General features: G+C 31.5%; 1 protein-coding gene across 3 annotated transcripts; it reads left to right on the plus strand.

The window, feature by feature from the left end:
* Positions 1-2,354: 2,354 nt before the first annotated feature.
* LOC103985412 (ras-related protein RHN1) lies at positions 2,355-10,937 on the plus strand. Of its 3 annotated transcripts, XM_009403094.3 has the most exons (9): positions 2,355-2,449; positions 2,558-2,608; positions 3,994-4,071; positions 4,160-4,327; positions 5,794-5,842; positions 6,237-6,310; positions 8,708-8,801; positions 8,885-8,963; positions 10,513-10,937. In XM_009403094.3, the coding sequence occupies exons 2-9, from the start codon at positions 2,570-2,572 to the stop codon at positions 10,634-10,636; spliced, it is 705 nt and encodes a 234-aa protein (XP_009401369.2). In that variant the 5' UTR covers positions 2,355-2,449; positions 2,558-2,569; the 3' UTR covers positions 10,637-10,937. The 3 variants fall into 3 exon arrangements, with proteins under 3 accessions (XP_009401369.2, XP_065007488.1, XP_009401370.2); XM_009403095.3 differs by lacking the exon at positions 2,355-2,449 and having other exon boundaries at positions 2,482-2,612; XM_065151416.1 differs by lacking the exons at positions 2,355-2,449; positions 8,885-8,963 and having other exon boundaries at positions 2,478-2,608.
* Positions 10,938-15,110: the final 4,173 nt, after the last annotated feature.

Below are 15,110 nucleotides of genomic sequence, written 5' to 3' on the forward strand. Positions count from 1 at the left end.
TATAATAATATCACGGAGACTAATAATAAGATGACATATATATATATATATATATATATATATATATATATATATATATATATATATAAAGCGGGTAAAGTGGTGTCAGTGGAGAGCACGTGGTGTGGCCCACCCAGTCAACGGTCACTCTACCGTTACAAAGGCGACTGTGGTGGGTTCGGGATTTTGAATCTGTGAGTGGGACGGCACCGAAACGGCTACTCATCGCACGGAAGGCAGTTTGGATTGTGTGTTCCCAAAGACGGTTTGTTTGTAGTTTGGATGTATGCACGTGACCGATATTTTGATATAAATTAAATTAAATATATATATATATATATATTTATAAATAATATTTAAAATATAAAATTATATGTATACATATATGGACGAGTTTCCATGAAAATATCTCCTATTTTGGATTTCTTTCTTATATCTCGAAATATTTCTAATTGGATAAGTCAAAAAAATTGTTTGGATCGTTTCATATAGTGAATCAATCTAATTATATTATTTTTAAATAATATTATTGTATTTTTAATAGTTTTGTAAAAATATTATAATTGAATAGCAAACTAATTTATCATCCTTTATGAGGTTTTAAAAAGAATATTTTGTAACTGGAACAAGAACATATAGACAAAAAAGATTTCTGTACCAAACTATAATATTTTTGACACATGCACAAGAACATTATAAGTTTATCTGAAAGAAAATATATTATAATTGGATTGATCCATACTATATTAAAAAATCATGCCAAGCTACACCTCTTCATAAATTAGTTCATTATATATTATCCAATGTAGGTAGACCTATTTAATATTCTAATTTTTAGATTTAAAAAATTTATATTGGTTTTAAGTGAAATTCTAGTTTTACATATCGTAACGTCGATTTTACTAATAGAAGTATGTAAATAATAAATAAAAAGATAATTTTAATGTTCTAGTTGATGGTGACAGACAACAGTGCTACTAGAGGCCATAGGTGATTATTGTGGATGAGAAGAGCGACGATAAGATATGAGAGCAATTTTGCGTCCACATCGATACCAACATAATTACCGAGGGGCTCTTTCGCCACTCTGTATAAGCGTCAGTGTTAATGTAGTTGCTAGGCAATAAAAATATTTCTCAACATCTACATCGATGCAAACACAAATGCAAAATGACGTCGCTTAGAAACTGCGTCGAAGTTGACACAAATACAAAGCAGTGAAAGAGCCGCTTGACAATTGCATGATCTTTTTCCCATGATTACTTTAAAATCCACCATGATCTCCTCCTTGAAGAGAGAGGTGAAACCTTAATGTCTTCCTCCTCTTTGTCGTCTATTCCTCCTCCTTAGCTTATCTTTTGGACCATCGATTTCTCTCATTATCGATGTGGCTTGTTGAAGCGACGGGAGATGCTACCTTCAACCTCGTCGTCATTATGATCATCTTCTCCAATGGATCCACCTTCGGCATCCTTGTTCCCACCATAACCTCCTATGGCATCGTTGTGGCCATCATGGTAGGGGCTTCAACCTTGGGCACTGTGTCCAACATCACCTTCTATTTTTTTTCTTAACTATAATGTAAGAGGATGGAAGGCAATAGAGGAGCAATAGGCGGAAACACCACCCGAGGAGGAGGAGGAAGGGTATAGAGGGCGTTCGATTGACAGTGCACTTAAGACGATGATGCCCGCTTTGTTAACTTTCCTATGCTAATTTTGAAGGAGATCATGTAGATGCCGAGCAGCTTTTTCATCGCTCGACAATTGCATCAATGTCGATGTATATACAAAGTGGTCCTCACCTCTTGTCGTTGTTCTCTTTATCCATAATAGCTACCTGAGGTCGTTAGCGGCGCCATCGTCTATCACCACCAACTACAACATTGAAGTTATATTTTTTATCTATTATTTTCATGCTTTTATTGGTAAACCGATAATGTTAGGATAAATAAAGATAGATGTTTTACTTTTATAATTATAAATATTTTAATATAAATTTTTTAAATATAAAGATCAAAATACTAAAGAGATCTAATTATATGAGATAATATATAATTAGTACCTCCGTATCTCTCTTGTTGAGAGACAAAACCATCAACGTTATCAGGTGGTTTCTTCCGAATCATGATCATAGACGGAGACATTCTAATGTCTTCGTAACTATTCAATCTAATACAGTGATCGGTAGCAATAGTCTTTCCATACAACTCAAAAGTAAATTGATCGTCTCCTGCGCGACATCACTTTGCTTCGCTTGACCATGTGATGATGTCCTTTTCCGCTAATCGCAACCCACAAACAATACCCCGTTGACTCGCGTGCCATCACAACAGTTGTTTGGATACTGGTGCAGCGCAACCGCTTCCGTCAGCGGCCGTGACCGTTGACCCCAACAGTCAGTCAACGCACGGGAGGGGTCCTTTGACCCGCAGAGCCAGCGTCCACAGGTCAGAGTCAAACCTACCATTCCCTTGTCAATTCCTCCTCCATCTTCCTCTCCATGACCTCCCAAAGTGATCACCATCTGTTCCTCTGCTCCGGTTGTTCTCCTTCAGGTGTTGGGTCTCATGGCCAGGATGGGCAGCGGCAACATACAAGCCAAGCTGGTAGGTATGTCTTCCCTTTACTCGCCTTCGTGGTCTAAAACCTTTATCTGCTCTTGTTGGTCTCTTTCTTCTTGTACTGTTTGATCCAGCCTTTGTTTTAATGGATCAAGAAGAGGGTGGCATGTTCCTGGTTGAATCATAAAGAACATTGGGATTAATTGTAACCTGTTTATGACATTAAGAAGAAGAAACCAGAATCACTTGACTTGTGTGTGCGTGTGTGTGTGTGTTTAGATTTTGTATACTTGAACATTAACTGTGTTAGCGCTAACTTTTGTGGTCGAATGAAGTTGTTCTGGATGATTTATTGCTTCACATAAAGCATTATTAGGGTACAAGCATAAATATGTCCTAGAAAATTTTGTGCCTTGTAACAGACATTGCATGAACTACAGTATCATCTTGGTTGGAGATGAGATGTATGATTTATTGCCAAAATGAACTACATGTTGACATATGATGCAAATTACTCTAGATACGGCATTGCATTGGCTATTGCTGAACATATGTTTATATCTGCTCTATGTTCTGTATCATTCAGATATTTGTGTCTGTGTTAAGTAGAAGTATCAGTTTGCAACTCTTCGACTTTATTATAATATCTGCCCTTATAATACCACCACAATCATTCTTAGACTGAGAAAGGACATTGCAAAAGTTTAGTATAATCTGCAAACCTGGAATATACGGTCAGATGATTTTGAAGCTATTTCCATCCTAGCTAGATTTATTTGCATTTACCATTTGACATTCTTTTAGACAATTCTCAGTCATCAAACCCCTTCTGCCACCAATATGTAAAATGATGAAATAAATAATTACCTTTTTTGGATTGGAGGTTGATTATAACATTAAAAACTTGATTTTCAGTGTGCAATATGCCTTAATATCTATTACTTGATTTTTAGAAATACTGGGGTGTAATTGTTTGAAAATGACTGTCGAAAGGAAGGCTGGCTTGACTTATTGCTTGTTTTTGTAGCTTAGTACTTAACCTGTTGCATAAGGCAAATGATAATTCTCAATTGGAAAGAGGCATGGAGACTGTACTGTGGCAAAGATGCCATAACTTAAGAAAGCATGAAATAACTTGCATAGTAGTCATTCTACAAGTCAACAAGCACTGATTGGCAGCTCAAAACCTGAAGTCAGGATCCATACTTCAGAATAAAGCCACAAGCAAGAAAGAAATTTATGCAATCATCAGATCCCTGCAGAATATGGAGTTAATTGCAGCTGATATAGTGACTAATTCTCAAATATTTTTGTGTGGCTTAAATTATTGTCTTGGACTTAGTAATTAAAAGCATCTTATCTAAATTTTAGAAAATTTGACCCAGTGGCTTATGTTTTGGACATTTGCTAAAAGAATATAACTCTTGCAGGTGCTTCTTGGAGACATGGGAACTGGAAAGACAAGCATAGTCCTGAGGTTTGTCAAAGGCCAATATTTCGACTGTCAGGTCTATAAATTTTCACTATCTTCTTTGATTTCCTCTGAAATAATTCATAGAAAAAAGTATTCAGAGAAACTGGGTGTTCATTTCTCAGGAATCAACAATAGGAGCTGCATTCTTCTCTCAAGTTCTATCACTTAATGAGGCTACTGTAAAATTTGATATATGGGACACAGCTGGGCAAGAAAGATATCATAGTTTGGCCCCTATGTATTATCGTGGTGCTGCTGCGGCTATTGTTGTCTATGATATCTCAAGCATGGTACACATTTTATTGCACTAATATCTACAAGTAAGACTTTTTTTTTTTCTTATGGCAACAAAAGATGGTGGTGAGTGTGCAGTTTCTTGAGATAGTAAACAGACTTGACTGTAACTTCATTTCCTCACAAAAGAAAGTTCAAACAGATTTTTTTTTCTAAAAGTAAAAGTTAGACGAGATTATAATGAACCTAAAACCTTCTGCTATAAATTATATTTAGAAATGAAATATATAATTTCCTAATATAGGTAACAAAATATTTTTTTCAGTATTGAATGATGTGATAAAGTTCAAATATTGTTGTAGAGATCAGAATATGTTATGCAAGTGCCTACCTGTTCTCTTGGCTTTTGCTGTCATTATAAGGAATAATAAGCTGCCTTGCTATATAAATTGGATTTTCCCCTGCAATCTACTACCATACTTCATTTTTCTTAGTCAACACAAAAGTCTGAAACCTCAGATTTAAAATGGTTATTTTTTCATTTCCTTTCAGAGTGATAACTTTTTCCTTTGAGACAAAATCATAATTCTCATGTGAGACGTGTTAGGCTCCATCTTTTTATCATTGTGCAACTTTGCTGGTTCTTACTCATGATTCCATTTCTTGTTCATGGAAAGTATGCAAGAGTTTTTCCTATGCTGTTTTCTGATTGCCACAATAGTTTCTCACATGTGCTCTCTATATTGACACAATTTTGGAAGTTTCTTTCACATAGTTCCTCGTAGTCATGCATATTGGCATCATTTTAGATGAGATACATATGGTCACACCTAAAACAAGCATTGGTATCACCAATGATTACCATCATTATCATTATCATCCTGTAGTTGCACTGGAGTTCACATATCACATGAGCTGCAAACATGGTCCACTTCTTGTCAAACTAGCTTAAACTAGCATATGCAGGGGATAGATAAATTGTTAGATTACTAGTGCTTAATTGCTTCAGTTGAAGTTTGGCAAGTCCTCTGCTCTTGCCATTTCTCTAGTTCTTGGATATTTAAGTAATGGTCGATGCACATAGAAGAAGAAGAAGAAGTCCTCTGCCCTTGCCATTTCTCTAGTTCTTGGATATTTAAGCACTGGTCGATGCACATAGAAACATCAGGTTTATATGTGATTTTGCATTTTTGAGCTTTCTACATTTTACAACCATGTATTTCTTCATTTTATTTACAATATGGGTTAGAATCCTCAGATTAACAAGTTGTTCTTTTTGGCACAGATCTTCACTATACATGAGATTTTGTATGGCACATATGGGTGCATCAGTTATGTGGTGATCATTAGTTTTTGGACAAGATTCCATGTTTGGTCATTTCAAAAGAGAAACCTATGCATCATCTAAGAACTAAATCTTGTCATCCTTATAGGGGAACTCTCTGTTCTTTGATTTATTTGCTTTACACTGTTGAGATGGATGATTATGTTTAATTCAAGAACATATTTCTGCTGCCCTCAGGATTCATTTATTAGAGCAAAAAAGTGGGTTCAAGAACTTCAAAGACAAGGTGACTTTATGTCTCTAAGATACTAATTTTACCTGAATTAGGATTATGTGCAACATGTCAATTATTTCACTCCGTACTTCAAAAGTTAGATATCTCTTATAAAGCAAATCATCCCTGCCATTGAACTTTTTTTTGTCTCAAGTTTCTGAGACAGATTCGCTAATGTTGGATTCTTTTATAACTAAAATCTATGCAAAATATGTTGACTAGTCATTTGCAGACAATATTATAGTTGTCCTTGACTCATCATGCATCTCAGTGCTTTTTATAGCTGCTCCAACATTAGGAGTGTCAGACTAGTTTTTGTATATGAAATTTGTCACCTGAATCTGCATTCTGTGTTCTATTGAGTTATAATATCTCATATAACTTGATAAAATTTTCACTATTCTAGGAAATCCATATCTAATAATGGCATTGGTGGCAAACAAGGTTGACTTGGAGGCAAAAAGGAAGGTGGGATCTGAGGTAAATGACCACCTGTTTCTGTGGTGTAAACTCTTAAATTTTTGCTTTTGATTCCTGTTACAATCAATATGGTACAAGAACCTCAAATTACCCCGAAAAAAAGAAAAAAAAATTAAACCTGCTTAACAATCACCATTGTGCCTATCTCTTATGTTGAACAAGTCATCACATCCAATGATTCAGATAACAGGCAAGGGATTGACATTCCAAATGAATTATATGTTTGTATCCATTGTCATCATTTCTTGCAGTGCCAATTCATCCTTAGGCTATTTATATCCAAGAGCAAACAACTAGACATGTAGCTTCAAACTCAAGCTGCAAATTCTGTATTGGGTTAAAAGTCCTGTTCATTACAAAATGAGGCTATAAAACAAGCAAACAAGCAGCAACTGCATGTGAATAAGTTGTATATCATAAGATATGCTTAATATGTTATAAACTTGAGCTATAGAGGCAAGCTTTAGAAACTAAAAGTTTCAAATTAAGTAGGACTAAGACTGAATATATAAAATATAATTTTAGTGATTCTAGGAATATATGGGAGAATATAGTTAAGTTGAATGGATAATAAAAGCTTTAGAAGAATATAGTTAAGTTGAATAGATAGGAAAATATAGTTAAGAAGTCCCTCTAAGTAAAAGTTTTAGGTATCTTGGATCAGTTATCCAAAAAGATAGAGAAATCGATGAGAATATTATTCAGAGAAAAAATAGGATGGTTATTGAAGACCTTTGATGGTTGTTCAAACATATTTTTCCCCTAGTAGTGAATCTGGTTCCTAGGATCTTTTACTTATTCTCTATATGCTCAGACTCTAAACTTTAAAGCAATAAGTGAGTATCGCAAGGAGATTACTTCATTATATCATGTGTTGTACACTTTAATTCAAGGTTCGTCGTATCGTACCGTACCGGCGTTTCGACCCGGGCTCGGTACCGGTACGGTACGGTATACCGCTCGGTACACCCAGGTGTACCGAGCGGTACACTCACGTGTACCGAGCACTGTACACTGCAACAGTGTTACTGTACACTGCTACAGTACTCGGTACGATACGGGGCGGTCCGCGTACCGCTAGCCTGTCGGACCGGTACGTACCGCCCGTACCGGGTGGTACAGTCCGGTACGGCAAACCTTGCTTTAATTATCCTTCTCTATTATATTGACTAGTGAATCATAACAAAGCCCTCGTTTAGCCTTAAACTAGTGAACATTGAGGAGTATAAAGCAAATGCTAGCCAAGAAGAGTTTCCTTGTTCAAGAGTGCTTAGCGAGAATTGTTCTGGTTGAAGTTCCCTGAGTCTTAAGGAATGCCATAGCCAGAGAGAAAAAGTAAGACAAACTAAGCTCAGATGTAGAGAATCGTGGTTCATTCCATCATGCTTATATATTGTAATTAGTCTAGTGTCCACCTTTCCTAGTTCACTTTGTCAAGAGTCGTGATCATTGGATACCTTTCAGATTAAAAGAAAAATTTTATAAGATAATTATGAGACTAATAATACATTATAGATCTAAGTATTGAGCAGTTAAGACACAACATATATAAAAGGTTTATGTTATTGAGATGAAAATGTTGACATAGATGTATAGAGTTACTAGGAAATATTTTTATCGATGACCAACTAGGTATCACTTCGATAGAGGATAAGATGAGAGAAAATTGTTTAAGATAATATAAGTATATACGTAAAAGACCTCCAGTTGTGGTAGTCAAAAGAGATAAAATAATTAATATAAATAGTATACGAAAAGATAAAGGAAGATCTAAAAAGACCTTAATAGAAACTATAAATAAATATTGAAGTACTTTGAACCAAGGTCCGTCATACCGTATCGGAGTTTCGACCTGGGCTTGGTACGGTACGGTATCGGTGTACCGGGCGGTACACCAGGGCGTACTGAGCGGTACACCCTGGGGTACCGATAATTTTATATTTTTTATACTGTAGCAGTGCTACAGTATAGCACTGTAGCGGTACCGGGTGGTCCGCGTACCGAGTATCTGTCGGACCGGTACGGGCGGTACGCTTCGGTACGGCAGACACTGCTTTGAACTTAACTTAACATTTGATTTTTTATAGATCTCAATAACAACAAAATTCCATATAGCCTGCCCTAAATATTAGTGGGACTTATGTCTTTGTTGTTGTTATTGTATACATGATATGCATCACAATCTACTCGAAATACTAGTAAATCCTACAAATAGGATTGAGTGTCTATCATGGAATGGAGGTAATAAATGAAAATTTATATACAGCATCTTCATCATTCTTAGATAGGAAAACAAGCACTCAAGCAATTAAGTAAACCCTGTGGTGAAGCTTCTATGTGAAATGCTCAGTGACACTACTAATAGATTTGCATGCTGAAACTTTGGATACATCTCAGGAAGGCTTGCAGTATGCACAAGAGAATGGGTTGTTCTTCATGGAAACTTCCGCGAAAACAGCAGAAAACATCAATGAGCTCTTCTATGAAATAGGTAAATTTGTCACCGTTCCTCCCTCTTCCACTGTCTCAATGCATTCAACACAATCTTTGCCTGCTTTTTGTCATCCCGCACAGCTAAAAGACTAGCTAAAGCCCGGCCATCGCGATCATTGGGGATGCGGTTGTCCAGTGAAACGCAAGACAGGGGAAGAAGGTTGTTTTGCTGCTCAGGATGATTACCTCCATGGCATGCTTGAAATCTTCACACCTTTGACACTTGATGTTGAATGTCTATCCATTTAAGTTGTCTGTCACACATGAACTCAGTACATTGTAGCACCACAGTATCCATGTCTGCATAGTTTCCTATTTCTAAAGCTACTACTGCTATTATTATTTGATGTGTTCATGCATTCTATTTGATTTGCAACTCTGATATAAAGGATGAGGTGAGAAGTGTTGGAACATCAAGTTTAGTATTGTATTTAGGTCAAGAATTTGGTTTAAGAGTAATAATCAAGTTTCTAACTGCGGCACTCCTTGGATGACTTCTTTGATTTGGAGGGGTGTGCATATGATCTGTCACTCCTTTACACAGCATTCTTGGACTAACATGACAAGTAGGTTTGATCTGACCTGACTTGCTAACTAAAAGGCTATCAAATCTTCGAGAAGCTGATATCTCTCATGATGACTATGTCAGAGGAGTCTTTTATATGAGGATCAACAATAACATTTTGATTTCTATTTACTATTTGTAGAATGGTGAGTCTATATGTGAGGATAAAAAATAAGATGTTTAGTTTCTATTTACTATTTGTAGAATGGTAAGGATAATATTCTTAAAATAAAAAATATTTTAAAAAATATTCTTCTCTTTTTTTTTATAAGTAATATTCTTTTCTTTAGCTCATGCTAACACGATAGATTTGATTGATTGAACTTTGCATATTAAATTTTGATTGATCAGAATAATTGGGAGACTACAATGAACCATTGGATTGAGACATTAGAGCTTATAGTAGTAATACTTTTTAATTAGGTAAGATATTTTATAGATATGATTGAATTTTAATTATGGTTACTGGCCAATAGTTTAGAAGTTTAATTATGATAAGAATATTTAGGAGATGATCACGATGGGAGAGACTCTCTTAATTACTTATCCTAGACTTTTTGCTCTTGCCTATAAATAGATAAGACCTCCTAAGGACTTAGTGTGGATAGGTGACATGACATTATTGAAAGATTACATATATTCTCTCATCTCCCCTTATATCATCTCTCCTTTGTCTCTAATCTCTAATTCATTACTCATAGTGGTTCTACGAAGGATAGGAAGAAAGGTGAAGACAAGTATAGCTTTTCTTGTAGATCAACATCACTGTAGCTTTCGAATTTGATGATGGTGTACTTACATATAAGATAAAAGCTTTTTGAGTAGCATCGAGAGGCACGCATAACAAATTTGATCTATTGTTATTTGACTTCATTTTCTAACATTAATTTTTTTCACATAATAGCATAATCATGATTTTTATGCTCACAATTAGTATTAGAGCCATGTTTTGAAATCAAATATTTTAGATCGTAAAAATATTTTACATCTATTTTGTATTTAGATCTGTTTATTAACACCATTCACTTGCGAAAAAGTATTATTTGGTTTTGATTTATGATACTTGAACGATTTGTTTATGTGGTCAATCTGTTTTCTATCTAGTTTGTATTCTTCCTTGCTTATGATGGTCGACCTGCCTTAGTTGTAGGTCGACGTCGAAAGCTGAGGTACCTAACGGTTGCGCAACGAACACGAGTGCACAACTACACGCCACAGGACTATGGGGGTCGCTAGTTGACACGAGTGCACAACCACGCATGGGATGATCCATTGGCAGCCCTCGATCAACGATGCAGCACTGAGGTGTTCTATCGGTAAGGAATGAAGTGGTTGGAGGCAACGACATGCCGCAACGACTGATGAGGTCATCGGTCGACCGTGTGAGAAGAAGCATGCCACAGCAGATAGTGCATATGCAGTAGATGGCCACTGCACCATCGACACGTGACTACGAGGGTGGTTGTGAGTTAGGCTTTCATTTATTAAAATCATAATTTTACTATACTTTTAACATTTTTACCCCTCATAAATTAAATATTCCCATTATATATCCTTCATAAACTATAATTTTACCCCTCAGAAATTAAAAAACTTTTTAACTTTTATCCTCAATTATAAAATTAAATAATTTAATTTATTTTAATTAAAATTTTAATCAAACTTGATTATAATTATATTTTGATTACTTGATTGGATTTATATTCAATCAATTAAGTTTTGATCGAATTTAGAAAAAAAAATTAAATTTTGATTAATTTTTATTTTGATCAATTTTAATTTTAACAAACCTAATTAGGCGAATGGTTGATCCAAATATATGAGCCCAATTTGGATAGCTTAATTTTGGGTCTACCCAATTAAATAGAATTAACTCGTCTAATTTAGGAACATATATAAAATTAAAAAATACATAAATTATGATTTTTTTCTATAGTTTTCTCATATGATATATTGATAAAATTTTCATGTGATAAATAAAAATCTAATTATTCATTTTGGATATTTATTTGGTTATATATATATATATATATATATATATATATATATATATATTTACAATTATGAAATAATATTTATTTTTTATAGAAAAATATGATTTATGTTTCATCATGATTACAATTATTATATAAAATTTTCTTTGTATTGATTAATATTATAGTGACCAAAGTGGCTTGGGATGATAGGTTTATGGAATTTAAATTATAATAAAAGTTTTATTATTTATAATATATTTTAAATTATATTTTATATTATTGATTGGTTTTATATCCACCAAAGTGACCTAAACCAATAACTTATAAAATTATATTAAATAATTACTCTTAAATAGTATCAAAAAAATATTCATAATAATATACATAATAATGAGATTTAGATAATCCCAAAAGAGAATCTATTTTAAATAATTATGTTATAGTATAAGATGATACTATTTTAGATATCCTTACAATTTAGGACGGATACTCAAAGGTAATGACATTATTTCATAAGGATGGTATCAACCTCTATATATACTTTTGTGTGAATATTAGATATATCAATATTTTATCTAAAGGTGAAATTGAGATGATATCAATCGTCCAACATTTATTAAAAACTTAAAATATTAATATTATTTTATTTTATTATAATGGTACTTTTATCATTGTATTTTTGTAAATATTCATATATTTTCTAGATTAAATTATTATAAATAACTTAAATATATGTAATTTACATTGAGTGTGTTAAATCTTGATCGGACTAATTGAAAGGATTATAGATATAACTACTAAAAGTTCTATTGAACAAATAAATAAGAGATATGATTGAGAAAGATCTAAACGACTTAGTTTTATGATAATTATTAATGATATTTAGATTTTATTATAGTCTATAACTAACCCATTTGAATATTTAAAGGTCAATTTAAATTTATTGATAAATCATTGGTTTATATATTAATGAATGAATTGACTGAAATTTAATATAATAATATTTGAGAAATGTAAGATTATATCCTTAATATACCTAACAAAACTATAAACTCAAAAACATTGAGATGAATGTAGCTCAGTTCTTCCTTATACAATTTATTCTTAATTGTATTTCTTCCTAATTTGACCCATTTATATTTATTATAATAAAATTAAAGATACATAAAATTAATGAGTTAATTAGTATATATGTTTAGAAAGAATTAATATTAAAGTAGTAAAGACTCATAATATTTTAAATATTATTCAAAAAGTAGATAACAATAAAAAAAATTGAAGCATAAATTATCTGAGTTTATAAATAGCTCATAAAATAAAAATCTTCATAGGGTGCAACTTTTGTGACAAGAAAGATTATGTAAAAGAGAATTACAAGGTTTTGGTTTGAATGAGAAATGTATAAGTTTAACTTTTGTATGATTTAAATTCAACATTACAAAAGTCCTTTTCTAATACTTGATAGATTGATACTAATGCTTCAACTTATGTTACTAATAATAGAGATTCATTTTAATAAAAAAATATGAAATATTTATTATTATAAGGAATCATCTTAAAGCAAAAGTAATAGTAGTTAATACTTATCACTTATGCTTAAAGATGATTCATTTGATGTTATCTTCTTATAATTCTAGAAATCTAATTTCTTTATATGAAATTATTGGGATATTATTTTTTTTTAGTGGTTGTCAACTAAGTATATTCATGATTCAATAAAAGTTAACTTTTAAATTCTACATGATGGTTTGTGTAAAATTAATATGAATTTTAAGTTTACAATGATCATAAAATCAAATATTATAATGAAACGTAGTTTCATGAATTCTTTGAGATTATATATGTTTATATCCGTGGATCACTCAATGTTCCATGTTTTAGTGGAGAGACATATTTTATCACCTTTATATATTACCTATTGAGATATGACTATCTAAGGTCTCAACTATTGACACCTTTAGGTGTACATAAATAAAGTCAAGAGATAACTAAATAGAAAAAGTTTAAATTATCAAATCTAACAATGGTGGTAAATTTATAATATTTATGATGAGCTTAATCATTTTTCTAGTTCTTAGAAAAATAAGGTATTCAATATGTCTTACAAGATGTGCTACAGCATAATGAAATTATTGAAAGACAAAATTGTACTCTTATAGATATGATTAGGAGCATGATGGATTATTTTTTTATACCTAAATCAATGTGAGGAGAAAAATCTATAGATAATTATGTATATCTTGAATAAGATTCTTAGTAAGTTAATTTCATCAATTTTTTTGAGTTATGAATATATGGAAAACCCAATTTAAGGTATTTATATATTTAAGATTATCTTGAAGATATAAGGATCTTCAATTCACATAAAAGATATTCGAATTCAAGAACTATTTTTGAAAATATTATTATTTATCAAAAAAAATTTAAAGAGATATATATTTTATTACCCTAATAATAGTAAAAGGATAGTTAAATCTAGCAATATAATATTCCTAGCAATATAATCTAGCAATATAATATTCCTAGAAAATTTTATGTATGTGCAATTGGAAGTCTATTGCATGTTAAAGCCTATACCAAACCAGATATCAATTTTATAGTCGAAATACTAGGTATATATTAGAGTTGCCTAAGAATAAAATATTAAAATATTATAAAGAAAGTAATAATATATCTAGAAAGATTATATGCTAATATATATATATATATATATATATATATGTATATATATATATAATTACATTAGCTTGAAATGATAGTATTTTCACATGTTGATTTTATAAATTATCTTAGAAAGTTCACTTTATATTTTATGTTTATTAGTTAAAAGGATAATTTATAGAAAAATATTAAGTAACATATTATTACATTATCAATAATAAAAGCTGATTTTATGATATGTTTTGAAGTAATTAATCAAACTTTATAATTGTAGATTTTTATCTCAAGAATTAGTGTGGTCAAACTCAATTACCAAGTCGCTGAAGATACTTTGTGACATATCAAAATAGTATTCTTCTCTATAGATAACAAGTACTCTAGTAGTTCTATACAATATGATATAAAGTACTTGATAGTTAGAGAAAAAGAGTCCATAAATAATTAATATTAATTAAGAACTTTAATTTTACTGTATTGATCGTTAATTCATTCATCGAGGACTTGCAACCTAAAGTGTTTAAAATAATATGTTATTATGATTGGGTTTGTGAGTAACCCATAAAAGATATAGTAATACTTGTTTGAGTGGACATTATAATTGATATTCTTATTTACGTAATTAAAATTATTTATTTTTATTGTTGATATTTATGTATGTGCATATTATGGTTGAATATATATATATAACATGATTGTCTTGACAAGATAAATTACAAAGGTCATTTTAGATTATATTAAGAAAAGTTAACAATGTTATGACATATAGATTGAAGTATGACATAAATAATATACTACCGATCGTTATGACTCGCATTAGTAGTCAAATTTAATATGCTATTATGTTTATTGGACTTTTTGTCCTGTTTTATAAAATTTGTATGCACATGTAAAATGCTTTTTCGAAATTTTATAATCTAATTAAATAAAATTACTTTTAAATAAATTTTTGGTTTAATTATTTTAATTTTAATTTTTTATATCTTATCAATTAATAGGCAAAATGTAAAAATATTAAATTATATGATCTTATCTAACTAAGATATATTATAGATATGATTAAATTTTGATTACAATTATTGAACAATAAAGAAGTCTTAGGATTCCT

The sequence above is a fragment of the Musa acuminata genome, chromosome BXJ3-5 (assembly GCF_036884655.1).
Source record: "Musa acuminata AAA Group cultivar baxijiao chromosome BXJ3-5, Cavendish_Baxijiao_AAA, whole genome shotgun sequence".
Taxonomy (NCBI): domain Eukaryota; kingdom Viridiplantae; phylum Streptophyta; class Magnoliopsida; order Zingiberales; family Musaceae; genus Musa; species Musa acuminata.